This window comes from Suncus etruscus, chromosome 9 (assembly GCF_024139225.1).
Source record: "Suncus etruscus isolate mSunEtr1 chromosome 9, mSunEtr1.pri.cur, whole genome shotgun sequence".
Classification (NCBI taxonomy): domain Eukaryota; kingdom Metazoa; phylum Chordata; class Mammalia; order Eulipotyphla; family Soricidae; genus Suncus; species Suncus etruscus.
In genome coordinates, this window is record NC_064856.1 from 8,848,883 (window position 1) to 8,863,352 (window position 14,470).

Consider the following 14,470-nt stretch of genomic DNA (forward strand, 5'->3'; position numbering starts at 1 on the left):
TTAAAACCTGGTCTTTCAGATTGTTACAAGTCTAACAATTGATTAATTTCACCTACAACCTACCAATAATATTTAGAACTGGTATATGATCTCCATCAGTATTCTCACTCTGCGTTGCAAATGTATAAACCCCTGAATTCAATCACCCACATTAAGGGAGGAGGGAAGAGTTTGAGGCAGGCCTGAGGTATAAAACGTGTTCAATAAATGTTAAGAACAGGGTGAGGAAAATGTTCCAAGAGAAGTAAGTAAAGCTAACTGTGGCCTTCCTTTAAGAGGTGAGGGCTACTGAGGGTTTAGCTCCCAGCCAGCTGCCTTTTCCTAGTGTCTGATCCAAATCCATACTCTACAGACCATGCATTTCCATGTCAACTCAATAATTCTCCCTTGGTTATTCCAGGCCCTCTTTCCCATTACTCACCCATCCTAGCTTAAAGAGGGAGCCCAAGAAAACATTGACATCATGTTCAGCAGAAGCTAACTTGGTAAGTTATTTGCCCCTTGGTCCAAGTTCTGCCTTACAGATTAGCTATGTATTGAGAGCAAGGTGTCTGTAGCTCCCAAGAGACTCTATGCTTAGCAATTAACTAAGGGGTTTGGGGTGAGTGGGAGAATCGGGGATTTTTCTGGTAGTGGGGAGGGAAGAAGCAGGAGAGACACACTAGGTTCTTATGATATTTGCAATGTCACACTGAGCATGATGTCCACACACTCTCCTCTAAGCAGAGGTTGCCTCTCTAGTCAGGAAGGAGTAAAAGCCAAGATTGCCCCATGGGTCTTCTGACTCTTGGTCTAGGGCTCTTTCAGTTTTCCTTTGGGGCTGGCTAGTGAAAGCCCCTCAAAAAAACTGGAGTTGGAGGGGGCAGTATCCAGATGTGTGTGTGTGTGTGTGTGTGTGTGTGTTTGTGTGTGTGTATTTAAAAAAAAAAAAAAAGGACCAGAACACCAGTAGCAGTGAATTTCATAAAAGTTTCACCAATATCTTTTTTGGTTTTTGGGCCACACCCGGCGGTGCTCAGGGGTTACTCCTGGCTGTCTGCTCAGAAATAGCTCCTGGCAGGCACGGGGGACCATATGGGACACCGGGATTCGAACCAACCACCTTTGGTCCTGGATTGGCTGCTTGCAAGGCAAACGCAGCTGAGCTATCTCTCCGGGCCCTCACCAATATCTTTTAAAGCTAAATAAACTCATCAGGGACACATACAGGCTTTGAAATGGCAGTTTTACATTGCTCAGTTTACCAAGTATTAGTTCTCACAATAGCCCTGTGTGTGAGGCCAAGAAAGACAAAAATAAATGGTTAGAAGAGCAAGGCTAGAACTAAAAGTCAGGTCTCTGATAGCCAAACTCCTAAAAGAGAGTCCTGAAAAAGCAAAGGGGACTCCCAGGTTTTTACTGTTCCTTGAAGGGAAATAGTGTTCCTCTAAATCAGTCACACCCTTAACCTCGGGACTTGACCCTCCCACTTTACATTTGCAGAAGACTTAGAGGGGAAAATCAGTTTACAGTCAGTCTTGACAATTTAGTCTGATTTAATAGATGATAAAAACAGCAATGATGGGGCCAAGCGGTGGCGCTAGAGGTAAGGTGCCTGCCTTGCCTGTGCTAGCCTTGGATGGACCGCGGTTCGATCCCCATATGGTCCCTCAAGCCAGGAGCGACTTCTGAGCGCATAGCCAGGAGTAACCCCTGAGCATCACCAGGTGTGGCCCCAAAACAAAACAAAACAAAAAAACCAGCAATGATAAAAACATGCTTAAATTCGTCCAGTAATGGGCTGGAGAGGGTACAGCAGTTAAGGCACTTGCCTTGCACTGATTCAATCCCAAGCCCCACAAATAGTCCCTTACGTACGGACCCAGTCATGAATAAGCTCTGATCACAGCCAGGTGCTGGCCAGTGCCACCCAAAACAAACAGTAAGTTCCTTCCAGCTAGTGTACTTGAATCCACTGTTAGGACATTCTCTACAAGCTATTGTCTCAACAACTTCCTAAGCCTCTACTACAATGACCCTCAATTCTCCTTTCCTCCAATTCTGCTCAATAAAGTCCAAAGTCTTCCAGCCTGACATTAAAATCCTCCCCAGGGCCGGGCGGTGGCGCTGGAGGTAAGGTGCCTGCCTTGCCTGCGCTAGCCTAGGACGGACCGCGGTTCGATCCCCCGGCGTCCCATATGGTCCCCCAAGAAGCCAGGAGCAACTTCTGAGCGCATAGCCAGGAGTAACCCCTGAGCGTCACAGGGTGTGGCCCAAAAACCAAAAAAAAAAAAAAAAAAATCCTCCCTAGCACAGAATCTCTTTGTCAAATATCCCTAATCTTAAATGTACTTTAAGATTAGGTCCTAATGTGCTTTTCACCCTCAGTGCTATACGAAGACTTTGTGTGGAATGATCTGGATGCAGGCCTCTGGTCTTATGCTCTGGCACCCAGGGAGTGGGGGTGGGGAGTGTTTTACTATGTCACATGATTCAGTCTCTACTGGAGATGACCTAGGGATATTAGGGTGGCTTCCAAGGAAAACCAAACAATTAGACTGATTAGTGTCCAGGGTCTCCCTGGTCCAGTGGCTCCTGGTTACCAGGCAGCCTGGGATGACAGAACATCTATCAATCTCATTAAATTCGCCAGGCCCCAGCTCATTAGAATTGGCCGAATGATCACTACTGGCCAGACAGGACTAATTTCCCAAGGAGTGCTCTTTAGATCCCCAACTTTCCAATTCCTGGAGCATGCTGTCTGTCAAGAAGGGCTACTATGGTGGGTGATACAGGCTAAAGATCCAGGAATAAATTTCCACTGTGTTATGTCATGTGGCGAGAGTATACTTGGCAGAAGGAACAATGAATGGAGAAAATGTTCATATTTCTCTTATAGAAAAGTGTGAAACAGAACTATTTCCGAGTTGTCTCTTAAGAGATATATATTAATTCTTACCTTAAGGAAAATATACAGAATTTTACTGTAGTGAAGGCTCTTTAGGTACCTTGTAATAATCCTAATCACAAACCAGTAAAATATGCACTATTATCTTCACTCTACTAATGAAGAAAGCAGCATGATCATAATCAAAGGCCCACTTTATCTCTACCCACTTCTCTAGACTGTTCTCACCAACTCCCACACACAAGGTGGACTGGCTTGGATACTGTGTGCCACATGATCTTGGGTTTGGGGATACATGACCACAAAGTGCTAAATATATAATTCTGATAATCATTACTAATATTTATTGAACACTCACTCTGTGCCAAGAACTACACCAAATGTCTGTTATGAGGTTGGTGGTGGTAGACAAAGTACCATTTCATAGATGAAGGCATGAAAGTTGTAACTGAAGCCAGTAAATGGCAGGGGTGTGACCAATGCGTGCAAACCTAAAGCCAAGCTCCTAGCCTTGCCCCAGAACTGCTTCTTCCTCTTCCTCCTGACACTTGCAGATCCTTCCTTCAGTTACCTCTCCTGTCTGAAAACCAATCTGCACTAACTGTGAGCCTGGGGGTGGCCCTCCCCTTCCCATGATTTAAAGGGGCTGGCTCCTCACAGTGATAATGTAGCAAGATTAGTCACTGCTTGCTGTTGGTTGATTATAGCTATTCTTTTCTGTAAATGAAGTTTAAAAGTCATCAGAGGATTTGTCAACTGTGACTTATGAGCCTCTTTCCTGCAGGGAAGTCAGGCAGTGACAAATGCCCCTCTCATTCTACCATCCATTACGAGTCAGAAGGTGCCATGTTCCAATTACTGGAGACCCCGATGGAGCTCATGGCAAACCCTGCTCCAGGCTGCAGCCATTACTCAGGCCTGGCGGGGCTGCCAGCATACCTGCCCTAGGTCCAGGTCCCACAGGGTAGGAATGGAGTAGGACTGACTCAGTACACCACTCTCTTTTACGCCTTACTTGTATAATCCCTGAGAGTCTGTCTTAGAAAATTTTACAGAAAAGTAAAAGCTCAAGATTCTTATAGACCAGCTAAAGTACTCAAAGAACTCATCCTGTCCAAGAGAGACAGGCATGAGAAATGAAGTCATGCTAAAATGTAGAGTTGGTAAAATAAAGTATGGAGGAAGGAGAGTGTGCAAAAAGACAGAACTAAATTAAAGTACCTAGAAAGCTCTCTCAGACACTGCAGACCCTAGACAGACCCTGGCTCAATTTCTGGCACCCCATACAGTCCCAAGAGCCTGCCAGAAGTGATTTCTGAGTGCAGAGCCAGGGGTAACCCCTATATGGCACCAGGTATGGCCCCCAAAACAACACAAACAAAATAAGAAAGTAGTAATTCTGGGGGCTGGACAGATAGTACAGCAGTAAGGCGTTTGCCTTGCACACAGCTGACCCTGGACAAACCAAGGTTGGATCCCCAAGGCAGGAGCAATTTCTGAGCAGTCAGGAGAAACCCCTGAGCGCCATCAGGTGTGGTCAAAATTAAAAAAAAAAAAAAAAAAAAGAATTGTCACCAAACAATTGAGAAACTAATTTAGCTTGGTCAACTGCTGATGATCATATCCAGCAAGAAAAGGTGATCAAATTTAATGGGAACAGGGAGATCTGAGAGGGAAATGTATTCCTGGAGGGGATCATGTTTCAGGACCTTCTCTCCACAATGAAAGGACATGGAGAAACTAGCAGAGAAAGGGTTAGTTTTCTTTTTTTGCCTTTCTAAATTTCAGTCTAGGAATCATGACTATTTACACAACACTCTTCTTCTTTGTCCCACAGTGTTCCCTCCCCCCCAAGAGGACATTTCAACCCCTGAAGATCCAGAGGGGTGATAACAGCCTCAGGGGTAACTGCAGGAACCTTTCTACTAGCTCACCTAAAGATATATTTCCAGGGAAAAGCTGAGTGATGTATTAGTAAATGCCATGGTACACCCAAGAGACTGGCTGGGGCAGATAAATGGCTCTTAACCATGCACCAAAATCCAACTGTGTGCTCTGATCATCCAGGTACATGGATAAACTGTTTTCAGCATACAGAATTTCATTTTGTTCTGAGCTTCCACCATTCTCTCTTTAGCACAGCCCAAACTAAATGGAAACTACCTGCTACTCTAGAGTAGGCACTTGCCACCCTTCTACAATTCAGAATGAAAATTGCATAAATGTTTACTAAACTTGGCAGACCAGCAAAAAGGTCAGAATAATCTCAGAAGCCGAAACGCCTTCATTCTGTCACAAAATTAGTTGTATAACATATGTGTGAAATGTCTGCACTCCTTCCTTAAGCTTTTATCTCACAAATAAAATGAAGAGAATAGGGGCCGGAGAGATAGCATGGAGGTAAGGCGTTTGCCTCACAATCAGAAGGTTGGCGGTTCGAATCCCGGTGTCCCATATGGTCCCCCGAGCCTGCCAGGAGCGATTTCTGAGTGTAGAGCCAGGAGTAACCCCTGAGTACTGCCGGGTGTGACCCAAAAACCAAAAACCAAAAACAAAAAAAACAAAAAAAAAAGAAACAAACCCACAAAAATGAAGAGAATAGTGTCTCTAGACTAGACCAACAGCAAGATAAAATAGATTATGTTTAGGGAGACAGAGATAGCATGGATGTAGGGCATTTGCCTTGCAAGCAGAAGGACGGTGGTTCAAATCCCAACATCCCATATGGCCCCCGAGCCTGCCAGGAACGATTTCTGAGCATAGAGCCAAGAGTAACCCCTGAGCGCTGCCGATGTGATCCAAAAACAAAAACAAAACAACAACAACAAAAAAATCATGTTTAGAATACAGGTTGGCCTATTAAAAAATATGCAAGTAGCTGGAATCCTCACTGGATATTTGACACTTCTTTTGCTACTGGGGGAGTGTTTCACCTTCTTTATCTCCTTCATCTCTCAAAGCGTTGATGAGAGCCCCTAGAAGGATTCCGCCCATTTTCGGCATATTAGTCTCTTACCCCAGCTTATTACTTTTCTCTTTTTCAAACAAAACCATATATCTTGAACTAGCTAGTCCTGCCTCCAGTTAGAGGGGGAAATCAGGGAGACATCAAGACCAAACAGGTGCAAGACTACTAAGTAGTAGGTCAGATACAGAGGGGACCACATATTCTAGCCGCCCTGAGGGTGAGGGAAGAGGAAATGGGAGGGAGGACAAAAATGGAGGTATAGGGAAGACAATCTGGTGATGGGAATCCCCCTTGATTTTATGTAAATATGTACCTAAAATAATATTGTCAACAATATGTAAGCCACGATGATCAAAATAAAAATTATATTAAAAAATATGCAAGTATTAGAGGCCAGAACGATAGTACAGCACGCAGGGTACCTGCCTGGCACTCCATGATCCCCTGAGCCTGTGAAAAGTGACCCTAAATACAAAGCCAGGAATAAGCTCTGAGCATTGGAGGGTATGACCCAAAAACAACAAAAAGCATACAAGTATTAGCTACTGTTATCATGATTGTTGGAACTGCGAGAATTTCTTGTTAAAAAGGAAAGGCAAGGGCCTGGAGAGAGAGCACAGCGGCATTTGCCTTGCAAGCAGTCGATCCAGGACCAAAGGTGGTGGGTTCAAATCCCGGTGTCCCACATGGTCCCCCGTGCCTGCCAGGAGCTATTTCTGAGCAGACAGCCAGGAGTAACCCCTGAGCACCGCCAGTATGGCCCAAAATCCAAAAGAAAAAAAAAAAAAAAAGAAAAAAGAAAAAAAGAAAAAAAAAAAGGAAAGGCAGATGTTTCTACTCTACCAGAAGGATATTTTGTTCTAGTGTACAATAGCTATGGAACAAGTCACACAGATGTGATAAGGATTTAACCAAAATGTTAGTAGTTTAAATGTACTTTGAACATAAAAGGAATCACTTACGTAGGCACTTTTTTGGGTGGGGAGAAGTGGGCCACACCGGTGGCACACAGGAATCCTGGCTCTTCACTCAGAAATCGCTCCTGGCAGGTTAGGGAAACCGTAGGGATGCCAGGAATCAAACCCAGGTATGTCCTGGGTCGGCCTTGTGTAAGGCAAAGGCCCTACTGCTGTGCTATCTCTCTGGCCTCTAAGTAGGCTTTCTTTTTATTTGTTTGTTCTGTTTTGTTTTGGGGCCACACCCAGCAGCGCTCAGAGGTTACTCCTGTCTCAGCACTCAGAAATCGCTCCTGGCAGGCTCAAGGGACCATATGGGATGCCAAGGATCAAACCAGGACTTCCCAGGTCAGCAGCATGCAAGGCAAGCACCCTACTGCTGTGCTATCTCTCCAGTCTCCAAGTAGGCACTTATAAGTGCTGAGTAAATAAATAATTACCTAGAACAGAAGTTTATTCAATCTACTGTGCCCTTTCAAAATAAATTACTCAATACTCTCCTGAAATCTACCTTCTTTAAGTGAATAAATGTGGGCCCGGAGAGATAGCACAGTGGCGTTTGCCTTGCAAGCAGCCGATCCAGGACCAAAGATGGTTGGTTCGAATCCCGGTGTTCCATATGGTCCCCCGTGCCTGTCAGGAGCTATTTCTGAGCAGACAGCCAGGAGTAACCCCTGAGCATCGCTGGGTGTGGCCCAAAAACCAAAAAAAAAAAAAAAAAAAAAAAAGTGAATAAAGGTAATTGCAGTCAAGGCCACTATGGTATTGGAGGAAGTGCAGCCTAGTACTGTGTACCCCCTCAGGTGTAAGGACAGCTCATTAAAATCCTTTCAAGTGGGATCAATATTTTCATCATTACAACAATCTCTCTTAAAATACTAAATGCCACCCTCACAGCACCACAAAGGCTTCTGCAGAAAGCACAAGAGGAGCAGATCTCACCATAAGTAAGTAAATAGGCTTACTTCCTCCAATACAGTCTGGTATATGGGAACACATAAACTACCAGGGCATGGCCTTCTGTTGCCATGAGTACCCCTGAATGAGGAGGCTTCACCAGAAATAATGAGCAAACAAGCATTTTGGAGCTCTGTTGCCCAGAAAAGGAGCCCAGTCTCAAGGAGGGGTAGTAGTGGCCTTGACTGCAATTACATTTATTCCAAACACTTCAACTCATAAAACAGAACATAAACAGCTAATAAAATGAAGCAGTGTCTAATAACTCTAGTGTCTATGTTATTCTCTTAGTCATTATCTAAAGAAGTATTAATCTATGCTATGTGCTAATTTACAACTCATAAACAAGTTTCTAAATCCTATTCCTCTATAGAACATAACTACAATTATCACTTTGAGTGATCCTTTCTTCCAGTGTTTTTCTTCTAGGGACACCTTATATAAACTACAGAATTTATAGTATAGTGGATAAGGCATGTACTATATGCTTATTTGGATTCAATCCCCCCCGAATCCCGATTATCTTGAGCCTACCATGAGTAATCCTTGAGTGCAGAGCAAGGAGTAATCCCTGAGTACCACCTGATATGGCCTAAAACAAAAACAAAACAGAAAAAGGGGTGCTGGGCCGGGCGGTGGCGCTAGAGGTAAGGTGCCTGCCTTGCCTGCGCTAGCCTAGGATGGACAGCGGTTCGATCCCCCGGCGTCCCATATGGTCCCCCAAGCCAGGAGCGACTTCTGAGCGCATAGCCAGGAGTAACCCCTGAGCGTCACCGGGTGTGGCCCAAAAACCAAAAACCAAAAAAAAAAAAAAAAAGAAAAAAAGAAAAAGGGGTGCTGCACAAGTAGAAGGAGTGAACATGGCACAGTAGAGAGCAGAAAGGACTTAGGAATCAGTGAAGAACCTAGATTTCATCACTAACTCACAGCAACAGACATTTACAACCACCAGTGACGAGGCACTCAATTCTTCATTTCTAGTGCCAGGAGTTTGAATCCAGGCATTAATGCATCATCACTGTCAACTCCTTTTCTGTCTCATGTATTACAGACTTGTCACTTCTATACAGAAGTTCAGAACTTCTGAGGGTAGTTTCATTCCACTGAGTATATTGTTAGACACACAGCAGGGGCTCCCCTAATGCTTATTAACTGATTAACCAGAGGTTAGGCAGACACCTAACCTCTAGCGCCACCTCACTGGCCCCAGTATGTTGTCTCTTTTGAGCAGCTGCTGACCTTCTCTAAAATATTGCTATTTTCTACATCATTAACATTTCCTTTAATTTTGACTAGAAAATTAATAAGATGATTACTGCAATTATATAATAACAGGTTATTTTTGCCCTAGTAGTGATGGGATGAGTTGAGGGTACTGGACAAATGATAATCTGTGTTACTTCTCCTCCTACATGGAGTAAATTGCTAAATGGCTGGGGCCATGTTTATTTAATCTGCACCAGCTCCACCTACATCCCGTTTTTCAGACCCAGGCTCAGAATGGATACTCCAAGTACCTCCTGAACTGGCTTCAATATACCACTCCTGTTTGTCTCCAACCTTTCCACTAAAATTTAAAGACCACAAGAAAGCAGACTGCACAGGTAATTTAAGTCAGGATGGACTGATACAGTATATAGGGTACGTGCCCCCTGATCAAGGTTCAATATCCAGTACCCCTGTAGCCTCCTCATCATTGGTGGGTATGTCCCTAGAGGCTTCTGTCACTGCAGAGCCTGAGTAGAAATACAACAACAGGCTCTACCATTAACCTGCTAGTCCAGTCAGCAAATATCACTTGGTTTGGGAGATACAAAGAGGTGGTATCTTTTTTAGGGACTTGCTCTCTACCATTAAGAAAGGTTGTTTTATAACACAAGTGATCATTGTAATTTATACTATCTGGATGGTTCATTCGTAAGCCATTCTAACTTTTATTTACACTACACACTGAGGGGAAAATTCTATTAATGGTCCTCTCTAGGGCTTGGGAGTGGACCAATAATACAGCAGATAGAGCATTTCCCTTGCATCCAATAAACCTGGGGTTCTATCCCTGACACCCCATTACAGTCCCCAAAGCCCACCAGGAGTGATCCCTGAGTACAAAGTTAAGACTAAGTCCAACGCACTCCCAATATGGCCCAAAATCTGAAAACAACAAAGGCCACCTGGCTTTCAAATTCTAGCTCTGAGAATAACGGATGTGACCCAGCAGTAGAGCTTGCAATTCCCTTGCTTAAGTAAGGCCTGAGTATGATCTCTGCCACTGAAACAAAGAAAGAAAAAGGAAACACCCTCAGCTCTGCCATGCCACATTATCAGCTATCTGGCCTTGAAAAAAAATTACTTCTTTATGCCTTAATTTCATATTTGTAGAGTGAGAAACATTACAGGATCATCTCCCCAGCTCTATGTTATAGCACATTCTCTGAAAGTGACAGTGAGACATTAAAAAGTTCATTAATTTTCTAAAGAAATTAAATTTCTAAAGAAAAATATGGATACTGTAAGCCTCATTAAAAGAAGGCTCAGGGGCCAGAGAGTAGGGTATTTGCCTTGCATGCAGAAGGACAGTGGTTCAATTCCCGGCAACCTATATGGTCCCCCAAGCCTGCCAGGGAAGATTTCTGAGCATAGAGCCAGGAGTAACCCCTGAGCACTGCCGGGTGTGACCCCAAAAGAAACAAAAAAAGGCTTCAAATACCAGTCTTACAATAATGTGAGATCCAAATCAATTTTTGACTATATAACAGAAGTGAAGGTCATGGGGCCGGAGAGATAGCATGGAGGTAAGGCATTTGCCTTGCAATCAAAGGCTGGTGGTTCAAATCCCGGCATCCCATATGGGAGTAACTCCTGAGCGCTGCCTGCCGGGTGTGACACAAAAACCGAAAATCAAAAAAAAAAAAAAAAAAAAAAGTGAAGGTCAAAAGGTGTTTTTAGAGCATAAATCCAGCCTGTAATATAATAGCCCCCTCTAAATCTTCAGGACAGCCTGTATTTTCATCTTGTAGACAGATCTGCCCACTCTCCTGGGGACTCTAATATACATTTCTACACTCATGTATGCACACGTATGTCTTCTTTCAGATTCTGATCTTCCCTTTTTTGGGGGTTTTTGAGCCACACCCGGTGACATTCAGGGGTTATTCCCTGCCTCTGCATTCAGAAATCGCTCCTGGCTTGGGGGATCGAACAGTGGTCCATCCTAGGTTAGCACATGCAAGGCAGACGCCCTAACGCACCACAACTCCGGCACCACAGATTCAGATCATCTTTAAGGCAGATATTCCACAATTTCCAACACAGCTCTGGCAACCAGGAGAGAGATGATCAATGAATGTCAAGCAACAAGTGGAAGCATCCTACATGAGCACTGTTTCAATAAAGCCCACACTTGGGCTTTCTCTGTAGGAGGGGAGAAGTACAAGGTTGTTCACCTAGCAGAGAGCAACATTAGTCTATCCTCAATCCTGAGGGGACTCAGGCTTCCCTCTCTGGGTACTCTGGTAACCCTGATGATACAGAGTTAGCCCCAACCATGTGGACATAACAAAAAGAATACTGTGGGGCTGGACCTGCAGTGCGTAGGGCATTTGCCTTGCACATGGCTGACCCAAATCTGATCCCTAGTATCGTATATAGTTACACAAGCCCGCCAGGAGTGATTCCTGAGTGCAGAGCCAGGCGTGGCCCAAAAACAACAAAAGAATATTGGGCAGGGGCTGGAGTAATACACAGTGGTAGGGCATTTGCCTTGCAGCAGCCAACCCGGGACAGGCCTGGGTTCAATCCCCGGCATCCCATATGGTCCCAAGCCTACCAGGAGTGATACCTGAGCACAGAGCCAAGAGTAACCTGAGTGGTGCTAAGTGTGGCTCAAAAACAAAAAACAAACAAACAAAAGAATACTGGGGAAAGAATCAGAAGATTTGATGTCTAGTCCTGATAATATATAACATTTAAATTAATATTTTCTGTAGTGCTGGGAATGGAACTCAGAGCATTCATGATAAGTACACTATCATGTGAGTTACATCTCTAATAAACACATAAATATCTGAGGATTCGCTCATTCCAGGCTTGCAGAGGACACAATACAATACAAAACAGCAAGTAGTACATACAACGTTGCTGTCAGATCTTGAAAAAGTCATAGCTTCTCTGAGTTCACTGCCTCACATGACACATGGAAGATATCCTCTAAATGACAGCATGCTTGAGTTTCAGATGTGCTATGAAATAGGCACATACAAGCATACAAGTTACTTGCTGTCTCCCTCTGCCAAGGTCTGGTTACCAAGGGGAAGGCAGATAACAAAGTTCAGAGTTGATTCCTGGAACCATATAGATCCACCATAAGCATATAGCAGGAATAGCCTGAATGCTGCCAAATCTAGCCACCACCACCACCCCCCTGGCCAACATTAAAAACTAAAAAATTTAAAAAATTAGCAACTCATCCCTAGTCTCAGCTTATGCTTAAGTAAAAATGCGACACACACTGTCAAATATCTCTCAGGTTCTTCAAACTATAGAATGTAATAAATAAGTTCCTGGTGTTGGTGTTTGTTTATCATTGACAACTGCTCTGTGTGGCCCTCTTAGATAAGTACCCTGTGTGCAATGGAAATTTCTTAAAACTTTGCAGGTTAGGGCCAGAAAGATAACAAGAAGGTAGGGCGTCTGCCTTGCATGCAGAAGGAATGCCTGAATCCCGGCATCCCAATTTCTGAGTGACAAGCCAGGAGTAACCTGAGCACTGCCGGTGTGACCCAAAAACCAAAAACCATAAAAAGCCTTTGCAGGTTAGAAGCAACTTTCCAAACACTGAGCTAGTTTAACTAACCCCTAGCCCTGGAAGCATTTAGCAGCCACAGTTTCCTCATTCTCATATTTCTGGGATAAACATGTCTATTCAGAGATCCTGATGTGGTAACAATGCTTCTGATTCCTCTGTAATTTAACAATTTGCTGATTAAAAGTGGAAAGAATGGTGGATCGCAAATGGTGATGTGGCCCAACTATGGGTGGCTACCAACAATTTAGAGGCCTTAATGGAACTGAATTCATTAGTGTTGCACAGATTCCTCCGTAAGAGAGAGAACAATCTTCCTACTTAATAGTAATCATTACTCAGAAAAATAGCTCCACAGTCAGATAAAATTAGGACACTTGGCACCTTCTATTGCCCCTATCCCAAGAGTCACATGTGTTAAGGCTGTGAGAAGTCAGCAGTAATGTATTTTTACATGATTTCACTTGACTTTCCACAAATTATTAACACCTTTTCTAAGGAAGACAGACTGGAACAGATCTCTAGGGTCCCCCCATCAGCAATATCCAACTGGGATTTTTGTCAGAAATACTTAAGTCAGTGCCTGTGGCAGTCCTGCTTTGTATTAAAGTTGCTCTTTTAACACAGTGAGGCATTTAAATGATGCTCCAGGTTGATAAGAATTTATTATATGTAGCTCACTTTACAGTAGTGAGAGTAAAATTTTTCAGTCAGATATTAATACAGTTGAAATACTGAGGTAAGACCTCAATGACTGAGCTCATACTTGTACTACATTTTTCTGGCACCTCTATAGAAGATACGGTTTAATCTCTAGACATCTATTTGTTATTATAGCTGTCATTAATATATCAAATTAAGGAACGAGAAATAGAGGCTTCAAGAGACTGTAATTTACCCCAGGTTTTGCAATTAGAGAGTGATGAACAACAGGTTTCAAACCCAGAACATTTGTGTCTTCAAAACCTTGCTTATTTTGAGCTCTGCCACAGTTTATCAGATTGTTACCAAGCCCTCTTTAACTTGCCCTGTGCCTCAATCTCAACACAGCAGTGCTTCCCTCAGTTACCCTAAAACTCAATAGTAAGGAGGGTAAAAAGGGCCTTGGCCTAGGCCGGAGAGACAGCACTGCCTTGCATGCAGGACAGCAGTTTGAATGTCAGCATCCCATATGGTCCCCCGAGCCTGCCAGGAACGATTTCTGAGCATAGAGCCAGGATTAATCCCTGAGGGCTGCCGGGTGTGACCCAAAAAACAAAAACAAAAAAGGGGGGAGGGGAGACTTTGTCCTGTAAAAGGATATGATGATCACTTGACATATTATGAATAAATCCTATTTTCTTTAGATATATACAGACTTGATGTTTCTGTAGGCTTTCCACATCAGGAAAGTTCAGGTTAATTAACTGTACTTAATCCAGTCATCCTTCAACCAACACTGTTCCTTATAAATAAATCTTCAATTAAGGGGTGGAGTGATAGCACAGCAGTAGGGGTGTTGCCTTGCATGCAGCTGACCCAGGAGAGATCTGGATTCGAACCCTGGTATCCCATATGGTCCCCTGAGCCTGCTAGAAGCAACTTCTGAGTGCAGAGCCAGAATGTATTTTGAGTACCACTAGTTGTGAGCCCTCCCCCACAAAAAAATTTTCGATTAAGTTTCCTGATAAATAGAAACTGTCAATTTCTTGTCACTGATTACTCTCTAAGCCGTCTGCCACCCATATACTCATAACAACTTAAGAATTCAGGAATATGATAGAGGGAGATAGTACAATAATTAAGGCATATACCTTCTTGAATGTGCTTGACTCAGGTTGATTCCCAGTACCATGTTGTATATTAAGCACTGTCAAGGATAGCTCTGAAGGCCCCAGCACATGTAACTACTGGAGTAGCCC

The 14,470-nt window shown here is 43.6% G+C and overlaps 2 protein-coding genes across 2 annotated transcripts in view; both read right to left on the reverse strand.

Moving 5' to 3' along the window:
* LOC126017555 (sentrin-specific protease 2-like) overlaps positions 1-14,470 on the reverse strand; it is a 407,516-nt gene that overhangs the window by 253,900 nt on the left and 139,146 nt on the right. The window lies entirely within an intron of this gene.
* The window catches only part of RALY (RALY heterogeneous nuclear ribonucleoprotein), a 90,090-nt gene that overhangs the window by 12,587 nt on the left and 63,033 nt on the right, over positions 1-14,470 (reverse strand). The window contains exon 3 of the mRNA XM_049779468.1: positions 8,303-8,360. Within this exon, the coding sequence (XP_049635425.1) occupies positions 8,303-8,305 (3 nt within the window). The 5' untranslated portion in view covers positions 8,306-8,360. The remainder of the gene's footprint in view (positions 1-8,302; positions 8,361-14,470) is intronic.